This window comes from Lotus japonicus, chromosome 4 (genome assembly GCF_012489685.1).
Source record: "Lotus japonicus ecotype B-129 chromosome 4, LjGifu_v1.2".
NCBI classification, from domain to species: domain Eukaryota; kingdom Viridiplantae; phylum Streptophyta; class Magnoliopsida; order Fabales; family Fabaceae; genus Lotus; species Lotus japonicus.
This window is the reverse complement of record NC_080044.1, coordinates 81,286,603-81,301,909: the sequence shown is the minus strand read 5'-3', so window position 1 is coordinate 81,301,909 and position 15,307 is coordinate 81,286,603. Positions and strand designations below refer to the sequence as shown.

At 38.2% G+C, this 15,307-nt stretch overlaps 2 protein-coding genes across 3 annotated transcripts; one reads left to right on the top strand and one right to left on the bottom strand.

The window, feature by feature from the left end:
- Positions 1-522: 522 nt before the first annotated feature.
- Positions 523-5,456, bottom strand: LOC130715962 (uncharacterized). Its single transcript, XM_057566129.1, has 9 exons — positions 5,191-5,456; positions 4,990-5,095; positions 4,688-4,872; positions 4,088-4,233; positions 3,426-3,517; positions 2,970-3,256; positions 1,900-1,963; positions 1,217-1,279; positions 523-965 (listed from the first exon to the last, which is right to left on the bottom strand). The coding sequence occupies exons 1-9, from the start codon at positions 5,367-5,369 to the stop codon at positions 774-776; spliced, it is 1,314 nt and encodes a 437-aa protein (XP_057422112.1). The 5' UTR covers positions 5,370-5,456; the 3' UTR covers positions 523-773.
- A 669-nt stretch (positions 5,457-6,125) lies between these two features.
- LOC130713716 (UV-B-induced protein At3g17800, chloroplastic-like) lies at positions 6,126-7,264 on the top strand. 2 transcript variants are annotated; one of them, XM_057563514.1, is made up of 2 exons: positions 6,126-6,427; positions 6,962-7,264. In XM_057563514.1, exons 1-2 carry the CDS (start codon positions 6,141-6,143, stop codon positions 7,260-7,262), a joined length of 588 nt encoding a protein of 195 aa, XP_057419497.1. In that variant the 5' UTR covers positions 6,126-6,140; the 3' UTR covers positions 7,263-7,264. The 2 variants fall into 2 exon arrangements, 1 of the variants encoding a protein (XP_057419497.1); XR_009010998.1 differs by lacking the exon at positions 6,126-6,427 and adding an exon at positions 6,449-6,845.
- The last annotated feature ends 8,043 nt before the right edge of the window (positions 7,265-15,307 follow it).

The window sequence follows — 15,307 nt, the reverse complement described above, 5'->3', positions numbered from 1 at the left end:
AGGAGTTGGAGCAAGAAAGAAATCAGGGCATAGAAAACCTAGGGAAAGAGAGTATAGAAATTAACCTAATAAGAAAGAGATTAAATAGGGGGAAAATGAAACAGCAAAAATATGGAATGAGAAAAGTCTCACAAAATAGAGTAAATAGGGAAAACAATGAAACAATAAAAATCTGGAATGAGAAAAGGCATCACAAATTGATTCAGAAAGAAAGGAATCAACGGCTAGGATTAAAAGTAATCAATGGTCAATATTGATTTCATAATTAATTACTCACAAATTTACATATTTGTCCATGGAAAATTATTCATACATGTGTAATATATTATTGAAGTACAAATTTACCCTCAAAATTGCAAAACTTTCCCTTTATATATAGTATAGATAGATAGACTACTAAGGGTTACTTATCACATCCTATTTTTTATTTGAGGTATTTAATGTGATTTTACATATATATATATATATATATATATATATATATATATATATATCTTACTTTCTACACAATCAAACAAAAACAGATAAAAATATTAATTTTCTTTCCCTTCAATTTCTACGACAAAACAATCGAAAAAATCATCTCAATTTTCTACCTCCTTTTTTCCTTCCATTGGAGTTACTTTCCAACATTTTTACTCTACACAAATGCATCCCTACTCAATTTGCTCCCTCACTGTTTTTTCTTTAAATAGTTGATCCCATAGTATAGTCATCATTAAAAGAAGATCTCTAATAGGTATTCATTTTACTACGACTTCCAAACAATTTCCCTACTCGTCCGTGATGAAGCATTTTTCGGGATCAAATTCTGCGTACCCTACATCAACAAGACATAGGCCATCAGGGGGTGCTGGAGGAGCAGTGGCACGCCTACACGTGGCATCCATGAGCTTTAACAACGCATCATCTTCAGCACCAGCTGCAGCTTCTCTAATTGAGGTTGCCACAAGCACTCGAACCATCTACATAAAATATTTGAAGCATCAACTTGTTAACATTTAGAATGATAAAGGTCTTACTCCTAGCCATGTTGACATAACAGCTTATATTCATATTAGGTTACATTAACCTTCGAATAAAACTATTGATGCTTTACTTTTTGAGTTAACATCAACAGATTCAATTACGTTTTGGTAATAGGTTCACATCAGAGAAGCCAAAACCTTCAACGTACATGTTTCCTTTAAGGAAAGCAAAAATATACAGCACTTACCCTGCGTAAAAAGCGATTAGCTACCAGCTCAATACACATAACCCTTGTTTCTTCGTCATTATCCTAGAAACGTTACGAGCGAAATTAAACATCAGTCAGTAAAGCTTTCTAAAAAACAACCACCAAAGTACTAAGTAAAACTGAGAAGTCTGAGTTAAAGATAGCTAGAAGTGATTAAATACCATTTTTCAGGATGAAGGACAAGGAAGACTTAAAAAAATGACTTAGATGGTGCAGTAAATACACATAAACTTAAGGACATACTGATTCATGTGGCTTTTGAATAGTATAAATATAAACTCCAACACAAGGATAGTTTCTTGACATAAATATATATTTCATAGGAAAATCCATGAAAACATTTTTTTAACATCATGTCATGCATACCCTTGAGAAAAGAATGAAGCAATAATATGAACAGATGAAATATGTTAATATTAAAAGCCATGGACAAATTGCAGAATCTACTTGTTTTCTGAGTCTACCCCTACAGGCACGCTAAAAAGCCATCCTTGGACGCACCAAACATGTTTTGTGTGTAGGCTAACCAGCCAACACTAGAAATACCAAGTTCAATCATTTCAATCCAGAATGGGCTAAATGGTCAAGGTTTGCAAGGGATAAATGAAAGAAGAAAAAAAACGGTTACAAGGTAAATAAATATTAAAAAAAAAAATACTTACAGCTAAAGGTAATCTGGCTTCGATAGCTCGAGCATGGTAAAGAAAACACTCAGTTGGTGGACCTCTGAAATAGACAGACAGTCGTAAGTCAATTTAGTGAATGACAGTACCAAGGAAATCTATAGCTGAGCCAGCTATTCCTCAAGTGCTCACAAAATATATAGAACTAATTCATCTGAAATAATGTACAACATTTATTATGGTTCAATTTCAAATAATAGTCTACACCACAATAATCAAAGTTTTTCCCCACTAGATGGAGTCAGTACATAGACCAAATGAAGCCATAAGGTCCCGCTACGAATCAAGTCTAATAATAGACCATTTAAATCTACTCACTCTTAATGGCTTGACATATAGTTTTTCTTGATCTTCCTCTACCTCTAACTATTAGCCTATCAGTCTACCCAGCATACCAATGCTTCTACCGGTCTTCTCCACATATATCCAATACACGGCACCTAAAGATAAAACTATACCATTTTTATACATTGGGACTACCCCAATTAACTTTGTGTAATCAGTCATTCATCATAAGATGCTCATCTCTACAACATTAATCTTACTTTCTTGTTGACTCTTTATCGCCCAACAGCTAACCTCATGCAACATTGCAGATCGTATGGTTGTGCTATAAGACTTTCCTATAAGCTTTAGTAGAACTTTTTTAGCACAAATAACACCCAAAGCATTCCTTCATTCCACCCTACTTAGGTCCTATGGTTTGTATCTTCCTTTATCTCCACAATTTTTTTTATGATGGACTCAAGGTACTTGAATCATAAGACATGTTATATGGTATCTCCAATTTTCACCTCTAACCTAGGATTTCTATACCTTCAACTAAACTTGCATTCCGAATACTTTGTTTCACTTCTACTTAAGCGAAACCATATGCTTCCAAGGCTAGTCTCCATGTCTCTATCTTAGCACTTATTTCAATACTTTACAGTTTACACCATCCACAGAAAATATGCATTATGGCGTCTATTATGTGACTATAATTCGCGCTGCAGACTAATGAGGAAGTGAAGTTAATACTGAATGGAGATAGAAATTCAAGTTCTTACTCATTTCTTGAAGCTTTTGTATCACGAGCAAACATCTTGTAGGATAGCAATTTTCCTTCTAATTTTTGTAAAAGCCGGTTTACCTTGCTTACACTGAACATGTAAGATTTAGTTTCATTTTCTAAATCATCCTTGCTAGAAGAATCATGAATTTCATTATTTCTAAGTGTGTCAAAAAACTCTCCACTGCCACTGCTTTGGTCCTTATATCCTCCATCAGTGAGTGGGAAAATATAAAGGTAACGCCTCCATTTGGCAGAGAAATTGGGATGAAAGGCACGTGATACCTACAATAAGTCACATTCATAATTGTTATCAGATTAAATGTTCTGTGAATAATGAGGAACACAACCTGTAAACAATTTTTTTCTTTTTCTTTTCTTCAAATTCATGGAAACTGATAATTCTATCAAACACTAGTTTCATATTATATATTATTTTAAAGAAGGATATTACCTCAGAAACTGATATGACCCTTAGCTTTCCTGGTGCTGCATGATAGATTGCATCTTCAATATCTCTTGGTTTAACATCCTTCTTCCAAGTGTCTGCACATAATGAACCCCAGGTCAGGGGGGAAAAGCTTAAACAAATCCAATTCCAACAATATACTAAAATGAACCCCACCCCCTGCTTGCCTCAAAAAAAAAAATTTAACCAACTTGTAAACATTTCCTTTCATTTCAATGCATGGCCACAAACTGCTACAATGAAACATAGCCCTACATATTTGGAGCTATTTCCTACAAGACTATGTACTTGTGTTCATAAAAGAATAATTTAGGGTTTTTTATTCTATATATAGGAACATTGAAACATTCCACTAAAGAATTGGAGAAAGGATACCTTTAAAACTCAAAGTTAGATATCTGTTATTGATAACCTGTTTAAGTCAGGCATAACTATATTTGAAGTCAGAAATTTCCAGATGATAAACTGTTGATTGTATAATTGTAAGCACATAAGCATTTGGTCAAAAAATGCTAAAACAAAAACTGTGCTTATAAGATACTTTGGGATCCAGTTCTGTCGTTTTTCATGTTGAGTGTCTGACAAACAATTGATATATCGAAAGATTTGTGCAGAGCAAAAGCATTGCCAGGAACAGAATGGCTTACAGAAAGAACAAACTTGTTGAAGGGCTGTCACTCCTTTGTCTGTACGACCAGCAACAGTAACGGAACCTTCAATTGGCAAACCTCTGTCCTTGAGCTGTTGAGTTTTATTTTCATCAACAAATGTACCAAGCGGCCCTTCTATTACACTGCGTCAGGAAATGAGTAAAAGGGAAAGAAGCAGAATTTATTTTAACATACCTTTGTTTACCATAAATGTTAATATTATCACAAATAAAAGGCATGCGTGTTTTGAACCCAGCAGGGGGAATATGAAGCAGCAAAGGAAAGAATGTAGTAATGTACCATGTTATATTGCATCCCAGTTTTGTCAAATATGTAAATATGCAATTAAAAGGACAACTAATAGGTCATGGATTTTTTATATACATATAATAAAGTACAATGGGAGAAAACTAATTTGTAAAGGCATGTTATGTGATGTGATGTGACCAAAACCACAATGTTGCATAAATATAAAACCTGTAAGGAGACATCTTATCCAACAATTTATAATAGCCATGAACAAATAACTGTTGTTTCCAAAGACATGCAGTTTGCAGCAGACACAAGACTGCAGAAGTTATAAGAAGAGGAACTTGCCTTTGGACAGTGTTCAAGCCTGGCTGCTTTTGCCATCCGTCAAAAGAACCTCCGTGGTATGAAAGAACAATTTTGAATGTCAGCCTTGCCCACCTCCCACCGCGACCTCGCGACGCAACACTTTCAAACTCAGGTTTATCAGAAACTGCTGGAATTCCAGGCTCATTATTATGATCATGAATTTTCTGTCAGAAGTTCACACAAATTAAGAACAACAATAAACAAACAAATCTCTGAAGTTACAGAACTAAGCATGAATTTGAAGTACTGGAATCATAAATTAGGGGTTAATTCAAATGCACCTCAGCTCCAAAAAGAAGAGGCAAAGACAAGTTGCCAAGAACAGCATTCAAGTAAAAATCATTGACTCGTTGCCAAGGCCTTGCATACATAAACTCGTAGCTCTCCCTGTCAAGCCAAAACATCACTGAATTATTGAGAAAAGAAAAAAAAGTTGCCATGAAAAATTGGAATATGAAATCAAAACGACTATGTTACCGAACCTAGCGTTCCATCGTGCGTGTTTACAGGGATCGGTGTGGTTGTAATGCGCATAATTTTCCGTTTCGCGGTGGTTATCCATTGAAGAAGAGATTAGCCACCGTGTCCGTGAGTGTGTTGGTGTTGCGGAAGGAGAGCGTGCGTGTGTGAACCAACGAAGATGTGTTTGGCAACTAAGCATTCGTGTGTGTGTGTTTCCCTCCCGAGACAATTGCAACTGCGAAAGGAGGCGCGGCGTGATTAGATTCCTCAAAATGTTTGCGCTAGATTTTTTGTTGATGTTTGTGGTGCCTATATTTGGACTAACTTTTGATTTTAGTCCCTTCAAAGTTCAAACAAAGATTTGGGGCCTGTTTGATATCTGTTTTTAAAAACAGTTTTCTGTTTTATAAAATTTAAAAACAAAAAAACTTGCTTGATAAAGTTGTTTTCTCATAATTGTTTTAAAAACTGTTCCTGTTTTTTTGTTTTTAAAACAGAAAAACCAGAACAGAAAAAAATTGTTTTTGTTTTCTATTTTTCTATTTCTGTTTTGGAAACATGGAAAACACGGAGAACATCTTGTTTTTCTCATCTCTCATTAATGGCACTATTGTAATTATCAGCAACTACAGTACAAAAATAAGGGTTTCAATAGGGGTGAATAGTCACTTTGGTCCCTAAAGTTATATCAGTCGGGCAAATTCGTCCCTATTCTTCCAAAATGGCTCCCATCGTCCCTGAAGTTTGAAAACGTCGGTCACGTTGGTCCCTACCTCAGCTACCGTTAATGAACGTTAACAGAGATGATGAGTTGGCACGTTAAGTGCTCTGATGGCCAAGTCAGTCCTCAATGTTTCTTACAACAGGCAATTCAGTCCATCAAATCTAAACAATGAATTGCATTATCAAATACCATTACACAACTAAATAAAACTAAACAATGCAAACAAGTAAACACATTACCTTCTGCATGTCTGATATGAAAGTCCAGTTATGCTCATTGTGGTCTCCCAAGTCCTTAGTTGTTAGAGCAGCAGCGTCGGACTCGGATGAATCCGCTAACAAGATTGCTCCTCTTCAGCTCGAGTCCCCGATTGGACAGTTCCTTTCTCAAATTTTGATCAATCACCCGCATCTCGTGCCTGCTGCGGTTGACCAACAGCTTCAACAGCTCCAAACTGACCGTGATTCTGAATCTGATCCCAATAAACAAAATCAAGATCCTTCTTCTTCCTCCACTGATTTAGTTTTGTACAGGTAGGTTTGTTGCATCTTTTCTCATTTCTCTCTAATTTCTAAATCTTATGCGCCCTGCCCTGCCCTGCAAATGCAATTTTGATTTTATTATCAAGTATAATAGAATTTGTTTGATTCATGTCAAGTATTTTTTATGTTTGAACTGGATATGTCTAGTGTAGTTCTTTCACGGTATATGAGAATTTCACTTTTTATGGTTTAACCCGAGGTGATATGCCATTGCTGATTGCTGTCTCTTCTCATGTGAAAAACTGATTAAATCAATGAATATGACTTCAATTCTCAGCAATCAAATCTGTTTGCTTCAAGGATATTAGCTGTGTGCCATTTCATGATGTGGATTTGACTGTGTTCAATTTCAATCCTGCTTAAAATACAAACTCAGTATGCATGAATAGCTTAATGTGCTAGGGAGATGGTTTGTAACGCTGACTTCTTAATCTTCTTTCTCTTTCTGCTTTTTTCTAAATCTGATAGTTTTATTGTCAAGCAAGTCAGTTGTTGACCATTGTGCTGGATTGCAAACTTTTTTAGGAGGATTGCTGAGGTGAAGGCTAATGAAAGGAGGAAAGCACTGGAAGAGATTTTGTATGCACTGGTGGTGCAAAAGTTCATGGCTGCTAACATTTCCCTCATACCCTCCATAACCCCAGACCCAACCGGTAGAGTTGATTCATGGCCAAATGATGATGAGAAGCTTAAGCAGCTTCACTCATACGAAGCATATGAGATGCAACACAAACAAAGAGGTTCAATCAATGACAGTGTCACAAAAATAGAAACCCTCATCAGCGATTACAATGTCACCATTTGCAACATACACAAACAATCTTAATCTTGAATCAATTAAGTGCAATTGTTTGCATTGTTTGCATTGTTTAGTTTTATTTAGTTGTATAATGGTATTTGATAATGCAATTCATTGTTTAGATTTGATGGACTGAATTGCCTGTTGTAAGAAACATTGAGGACTGACTTGGCCATCAGAGCACTTAACGTGCCAACTCATCATCTCTGTTAACGTTTATTAACGGTAGCTGAGGTAGGGACCAACGTGACCGACGTTTTCAAACTTCAGGGACGACGGGAGCCATTTTGGAAGAATAGGGACGAATTTGCCCGACTGGTGTAACTTTAGGGACCAAAGTGACTATTCACCCGTTTCAATAGATGCAACAAACTCCTTTCCGTCCTTCTCGCTTCACAATGGCTGCCGCTCTTAACTTTGCTCTTATTTTCTCTTGCGTACTTGTCTGATTCTTATCTTCTTCTCTTATTATTCGATGAATTAACTTCATGGTGATCCTTCTCTTCTTTTATATCTCTGAATGTAAACCCCTATTTGTTTATCCCACATCTGGTATCGCAAACGAAGATGAAGAAGGAAGAGGGGAATCGCAAACGACGCCGTGCGGGGCGGAGAGGCAGAGATCGTCGGCGAAGAGGTGCACTAGGGGATGAAGGATCTTCATGGTTGTGCTTTGGCCATTATGGCAGTGTCAAGGATTCAGTTGGATTTTCGTTGTTGTTTGATTTTATATGCTTATGGGTCAGTCATGGATCTGTTGTTTGATTTTCATTGTTGTTTCTCTCTTCCTTCTGAATTGTGTAGAAGTGTTGTAGATATGGAGATCGGTACCCACTAACACCCATAAAACAAGTACTCACTAGCAGTGTTGTAGATACTAGATAAGTTGTTGGTTAGTTTCTCTCTTCCTTATTTGTGAATTAGCTAAAATAAGAACCCAGTACCACCAATAAAACAACAACTAACTATCTAATCCAATCATAGATAACCCATGTCATCTCCCAACTTATTATTTGAGAGCAAACAGCACCAAACCAGAAATAGTTCTTAGTAAAGCAGTATAGTACTCTACATTGATCCCAGACATTCAATCTAAAAATTTCCCCTGGTAACAGCTCCAAGCCAGCAACAAAGATGAGGCAAAGGAGGAACACAATGTCACAAAGCCAACTAATTAATTTCAGCCACCCTTACAGCAATTAATTAACTCTGAGTACCTTTTGTTTCCCCTGTCACAAAAGTATTTGCATGTTCATTGGGTGTGATACTAGTACTTTCTAACAGATTGTTTATTTTCTAAAAAGCTCTGTTTGACTTAATTGCACATCCAAACATTAACAATGAATGATTTTATTAAGCTATAAAACATATCAGTTAATATCCTTCTAGTGGATTTATGCTATGCTATGCTTTTTCTTTATTTAATCAAAGGTCTGCAATGTAGAGTATCTGTGTAATGCCATGAATGGAGGATATGGCACCATAAACTAATAAAAAAAGCCAAAAAAATTTAGAACAATAATTTAATAAAAATATATGAGGAAAATTATCAAAAATCTTATGATAGAAATTAATTTTATTCAATAAATTCATATTAATAAATTTATTACCTAAGGATGCATCCAAACAGGTTTTCTATTTTTTTGTTTCAAAAACATGTTTTTGGAACAAATTTATCAAACAAGTTTTTTTGTTTTTTTATTTCCAAAACTATTTTTAGAATCTAATTACCAAACAAGTTTTTTATTTATATTATTCTAAAAAATTGTTCTTAAAAATTGTTTTACAAAATAGTTTTGAAAACAAAAAAATTGAAAACACAATCAAACAACCCCCAAAGTTATGCTTTTTCGATCCAAACTTATTTGTGAGATACGTGAAATCACGTTTGTGTTGACTCTAACTCCGAACCATACATGCACTAAAATGTTTTAGTCTATGTCATTAGCGAAAATTCATTAAAAGGTGTCAACTCATCGACTCCCTAAGCCTTCTGCCACACTTTGTTCTTTCTCCCCTTGCTCTCCCCATTGTGTGATGGCAACATGGATTAACCATTTATTTCTTAAATTAAATGGTTTAAATAGATCCGTGAAAAATTTGAAGTGGTCTAAAGTTTTAAACACTTATCATTTTGTTGTTGTAGAGGTAGTAGAGGATCCGAATTCGTGCGATGGACGGTTCTGCTCGTCACACACTATGCTTCTCGCTCTCACTACTACATCTCATTACTTCTACGACCAAGGTTACTTGCCATTCCAAAATGTCATATTTTACTTCACATTTAATATATTTTTAAATGCTTCTTATCTTTTAGGCTTAAAGGGTCCAAAGGCCCCTGAGATTACAAAGGGAATCAAATCCAGGACCTAGAATATTTTTGCATCAAATTGGGTCCCTGGAAATTTTTTTTTAATTCAATTAAGGCCAAAGTGTGCCAGAGCTCAATTTTGTCCTAGTCACCTTTACCACGTGGCTTTTTTATTTTTTTTAATTAGAAAAATTAATTAAAAATAAACTTTTAATTCCAAGTCAGTTACATAAGCAGAAAAAAAAAACTTAATAAAATCCTAATCTAAACATAAATCTCTAATCTAAACAATGACCTAAACTAAACAAAATCAAACACTGGATTGCAAATTTAGAGAAGCTTGCAAATTTAGTTCATCTGTCAAACGAACCCAGATGAAGAAAACCTAGAAACCCAAATTGTAAGACCTGGATTTTCAGAACAAGCTAATTTCCGACTCACGCGTAGAATCAGTGTAAGCGTGACAGGAGTTTGATATTTGAGAAAGATTAATGAAGAAGAAAGTTCAGGAATTGCTTGAGGAATGTTGCGTAGTCATTTTAGGAATTAGAGCGAGTCGTCTGCACACCCGCCTTATGGCAAGCGTGTCCAGAATAGGCTAATTTCGCTTTAGAGCAACGTTTTAAGTGAGATTTCGAATCCTTGGAAAATTTAAAGATTTTATTTATTTTTCCTTCGACCAGCGTTTCATTTCGGAACTCTAGACTGTACGCACGATAGTATTCACTTTTCGGAAGTCCGACGACGCTAATTTCCTTGCTTCGAAACCCTAGATTCGAGCGATGGATGAAGACTTTTTCTATTCGGGACTTCTAACGAAGTTTCCGTCCGCGTTGCCAGATTTGTTTCGACATTTCCAATCTTTCTTCAGAAGGAAGTTTTGTCGTCTGAGCATCACAGCAAAAAGTAGTTTAACGGGACAGATTAACTTACACCGCCTTTGGGATTTTAGATATCGTTTTTCCCAAATCATAGATAATTGTTTTGAGTTCTGGAATTCTGACGCCAGAATCTCTCTTAGAATTCCTCGGTGGACGTGCTGCAAAAATCGGAATCGCGAAATTTTCATTTTCCCGCGATTTCACCTGCCTATAAATAGCTCGAAAAAGCAAAATCTCTTCATTCTCACCCATTCAAGGCCGCGAGCAAGGAGAGAGGAGGAGAGGAGAAATTTTCGCGAAAACTTGACCAATCTTCGTGCAGTTCGTCCCTACTTCTAGGTATTGAGGTAACTAGCATGAATCCTACCTCTGTTTACTGTTTCTGTTGCGTTTCTGAAGTCGTTTCTGTGCTCACAGTTTTGAGCTTTTTCTAAAATTGTCCGATTTCCTTGATTTCTTGGTTGGGTTATGTTCCTTATGTTCCCATGAGTCTAAAACCTCTGTCAGTAATCGCCGATTGCGATTCAGTTGTCCAAGATCTGAAAAATTGATTCAAAACCCCATTAGTCGCACATTTCGAAACTTTATTGTCGAAAAGCTGTAATCTGACTTCGTGCCTTTAGGATTTGTTGTCACGGATGTCATGAGGATCAATGCTGTCAAATTTGTTTTCCGAACTGATAACTTTGAAGTTTTGAGCCTTTATTTTGGACCAAAATGCCCCTGGATAGTCGTATTTCGACCCGATTGTCCGAAAATTGTTCCGACAATTTCTTTGCCTTAGTTTTACCCTAAAACTACCTTGTGAATTGATTTAGATCGAAGAAAAAGTTCGAAAACCCTATTTTCCATAGTGGCCGAAACCTAATTGCTTGGGTACCGTGTCCAAAAATAATTTTTGGGTCTCTATGACCTGAGCCATTGCGTAGCTCTTTCAATTGTCGAAATTTTGGCGCCGGTTTCGTGTCATTCTGAGTTCTGTAGCTCGAGTTATGCTCGTTTTAGCGAACGAAGTCTCCGTTGTCAATTTGTGCCTAAATAGGAACTCTGAAGCTTTAGAGGCTTTCTTTACGATTTCGATTAGTATTAGTAGATCGTGTTGCTCCTAGTGAAGCTTGTGTTGATGATTGTGTTTTCTTTGTTCTAGGTTCGCAATTTCCATGCCCAACTTCTACTCACGAAGGTAAGGGTAACTCGGTTTTAGAGCGTCTTTGAGTCTTGCATGCTTTTATCGCACTGCCTGCGTTTGAGATGAAGATGTTTATATTGATTGGCAGATGATTATGATTATTATGCTGAATTTGGAAAATGTTTTCTGAAGGCTTCGGCCGAGTGAACTTATTGAGACGTGTGTCTCCGTTTTCTGAGAGGCTTCGGCCGTTTACTGGTTTCTGTCGTTACTGCTTCCTAGTGGATGGAACATGTGGTTACTTTGGATTGGTCCTTGGTTGGGCTTTGTTGTTGTCTGACTTGGCATATAGGGCTTGAGTCAAGTGGCGATGAGGAGGTGTGTCCTATCATTGTCCCATCTTGCGAGATGCTAAGTGGCGATCAGGAGGTGTGTCCTATGATTGTCCCGTCTTGTGTGACGTTAAGTGGCGATTAGGAGGTGTGTCCTATGATTGTCCCGTCATGTATGACGTTATAAGTGGCGATGAGGAGGTGTGTCCTATCATTGTCCCGTCTTGAGAGACGATATTGATCGATCCATTTTGTTAGCAGCATATAGTTGCATTATAGGGAACTAACACCTGACCCTATGTTGTTGGATTTTCGTATTGGTTTATTGATATCTGATTTGATGTTACATTGTTGAGGTTATTATTATCTGAGTCCAATTTATGTTTAAGTTGTTGATATATGAGTTGAGTTATGATGCTAGTTATTTACCATGCCAGGTAATTAAATTCGAACAGCATGATTTTTCTCTTTTATACATGGTAATTGCATGGAGTTAACCCTTTCTATTTGCTACTTGTTGTTTGGGCGCTTAACGCTATTAGGCGATGGAGATCCTTCCGCCGAGGCATAGCTACTCGAGTTGGAGATCGAGTTGTAAGCAGTGGAGTGGAGGTATGAGAAGCAGCTTTGCTTCTCTTCTTGTGGATTATGTTGGAGTCTCTTTTACTTTATGAGAACTCTGTTATTAAAGTCTTGCTTCCGCCACTGTTAAAGTGCGCATGTTTATTCTGAACCTTACTTATGGTATTGTAAACTATTATTACTGTATATCGGGAAACAAGTTATCTAAATAAAGTTATGGTATGTTTCCAACCTTTTAGCCGAAGTGTTTAGTTGTTTTACAGAAAAAAAATTCCCTTGGTTTTTAGGGATTGCAGATTGGTCCTTAGACTTTGTTAGGTTACTAATGTGACTCCTCAGTTGAGAAATTGGGGTGTTACAATTGTGGTATCAGAGCTTTGGTCTAGAAAACCAGAGCTTTTGGGTAGAGTGCCTGCTTAAGATGTTTGAACTCTGAGACCGATTGATGGGGTGTCAATCGGAGGAAGAGTGTGCTTGATTACTGTTTATATAGATTATTTTTGAAGGTTATTCGTAAGTGAATAACCTTATGCTAGTTATTGTTAATTATACATTTGATATAAGTATATACATAGTTAGTTATTATAGAACTTTGTGTTGTTCTGGCCTGAGTATCTGTTGTGGTCTTTGACTGTTCATGAAAACAGGAACAGGAGGTTTCCACAACCGATCGAGACTCAAGGTTCAGACAGCATGAATCCGATGGAGCAAGCTATTGCTAATCTGACTGCCCTTATGGCACAACAAGTTACTAACACTGCTGCAAGGGAGGAAGCTGAAGCTCAACGTGCTGCTACTGCTGCTTTGGTGGCTGCACAAAACCAAGCTGAAGAGAATGCTCGCCGTGTTCAGCGGGAGGAACGTGAATTAGCTGCTGCTCAGACCAGGGGTCTGAATGATTTCAAGCGTCAGGATCCGCCGAAGTTCTCTGGGGGCTTCGATCCGGAAGAAGCTGACTTATGGCTCAAAGAGTTGGAGAAGATCTTTACCTTCTTGCGTACAACTGCAGAGATGAAAGTTGATTATGCAACCTACCTGCTAACGGGTGAAGCTGAGTATTGGTCGCGTGGGGCTAGGGCTATGATGGAGGCTGACCATCAAGCCATCACTTGGGAGTGTTTCCGTGGAGCTTTCTTGGACAAGTACTTTCCTAGAAGTGCTAGAGCCGCTAAGGAAGCACAATTTCTGAGACTCCGTCAAGGAGGCATGACCGTTGCTGAGTATGCTGCAAAGTTGGAGTCGTTGGCTAAACACTTCCGTTACTTTAGAGGACAGATTGATGAAGGCTACATGTGTGAGCGATTCATTGAGGGGCTGTGTTATGAGCTGCAGAGGGCGGTGCAACCGCTAGGACTGAATCGCTACCAAGTGCTGGTGGAGAAGACCAAGGGGATTGAGGCCATTGATAATGCAAGGGGCAAATTCCAAGGTCTGAACAAGCCTTACCAAGGAAGTGGAGGTCCGGCTAGGACTAACCAAAGAAGAGGTGACAAGGGTAGGCATTTCCAGAAGAAGCCGTATGTTCGTCCTCAGGGTAGGGGGACAACTTCTGGGTCCTTTTATCCTACTGGTGGAAATGCAATTGCACTAAGAACCCCATCTGGGAATCGGGAGGATGTGACTTGCTTCAGGTGCAACAAAAAGGGGCACTATGCCAACCACTGTTCTGAGAGTCTTGCGGCGTGTTGGAACTGCAACAAGCCAGGCCACACTGCTGCAGAGTGCAGGATTCCTAAAGTTGAGGCTGCTGCAAATGTTGCTGGGGCTAGGAGGCCTACTGCTGGTGGAAGGGTCTACTCGATCAGTGGAACTGAAGCTGAGGAAGACGATGGTCTGATCCGCAGTACCTGCGAGATTGCGGGTAATTCCCTTATCGCGCTATTTGATTCTGGTGCTACGCATTCATTTATAGATATAGCTTGTGCGGCAAGGTTAAAGCTAGAAGTGTCAAAGCTACCGTTTGAATTGACAGTGTCTACCCCTGCATCTAAGAGTCTAGTAACTAACACTGCATGTCTGGAATGTCCTTGGATGTACCTAGATAAGAAGTTTGTAGCAAACTTAATCTGTTTACCTCTCAAGGGATTGGATGTGATCATAGGCATGGATTGGTTGTCCCACCATCATGTTCTTCTTGATTGCGCCAATAAGGTAGTTATCTTTCCCGATGCTGGACTCGCTGAGTTCCTGAACTCGTACTTTTCAAAGCTTTCTTTGAGGAAAGGAGCTTTGAGTTCTCTCATGTCTACAACCGTGGTGGAAGCTAAGGAGAATGGAGTACACGGAATTGCTGTTGTGCAAGATTTCGAGGATGTGTTCCCCGAAGACGTACCTGGAATACCTCCGGTCAGAGATATGGAGTTCACAATTGATATAGTCCCAGGCACTGGACCTATATCAATCGCACCGTATCGTATGGCACCGGCAGAACTGACTGAGCTGAAGAGTCAACTCGAAGATTTAACCAAGAAGGGGTTTATCCGACCTAGCGTTTCTCCGTGGGGAGCGCCAGTGCTGCTTGTGAAGAAGAAAGACGGAAGATCGCGACTTTGTGTGGATTATCGACAGTTGAACAAAGTCACGATAAAGAACCGTTATCCGTTGCCAAGGATTGACGATTTGATGGATCAGTTGAAGGGTGCTGCTATTTTCTCGAAGATTGACCTGAGATCGGGATATCACCAGATTAGAGTCAAGGATGAGGATATTCAAAAGACGGCGTTTAGGACACGCTATGGGCACTATGAGTACTTGGTGATGCCGTTTGGAGTTACGAATGCACCAGCTGTATTCATGGACTACATGAATAGGATCTTTCATCCATTCTTGGATCGCTT

What these genes read in the sequence shown, in the direction of transcription:
- LOC130715962 (XM_057566129.1), bottom strand. Translation starts at nt 5,369, where the DNA reads ATGCTTAGTTGCCAAACACATCTTCGTTGGTTCACACACGCACGCTCT. An exon ending in GGGTCATATCAGTTTCTGAG is followed by an intron (nt 3,257 to 3,425) that starts GTAATATCCTTC and finishes GACTTATTGTAG; the next exon opens with GTATCACGTGCCTTTCATCC. An exon ending in CTAATCGCTTTTTACGCAGG is followed by an intron (nt 966 to 1,216) that starts GTAAGTGCTGTA and finishes TATTTTATGTAG; the next exon opens with ATGGTTCGAGTGCTTGTGGC.
- LOC130713716 (XM_057563514.1), top strand. Translation starts at nt 6,141, where the DNA reads ATGTCTGATATGAAAGTCCAGTTATGCTCATTGTGGTCTCCCAAGTCC. An exon ending in ACTGATTTAGTTTTGTACAG is followed by an intron (nt 6,428 to 6,961) that starts GTAGGTTTGTTG and finishes AAACTTTTTTAG; the next exon opens with GAGGATTGCTGAGGTGAAGG.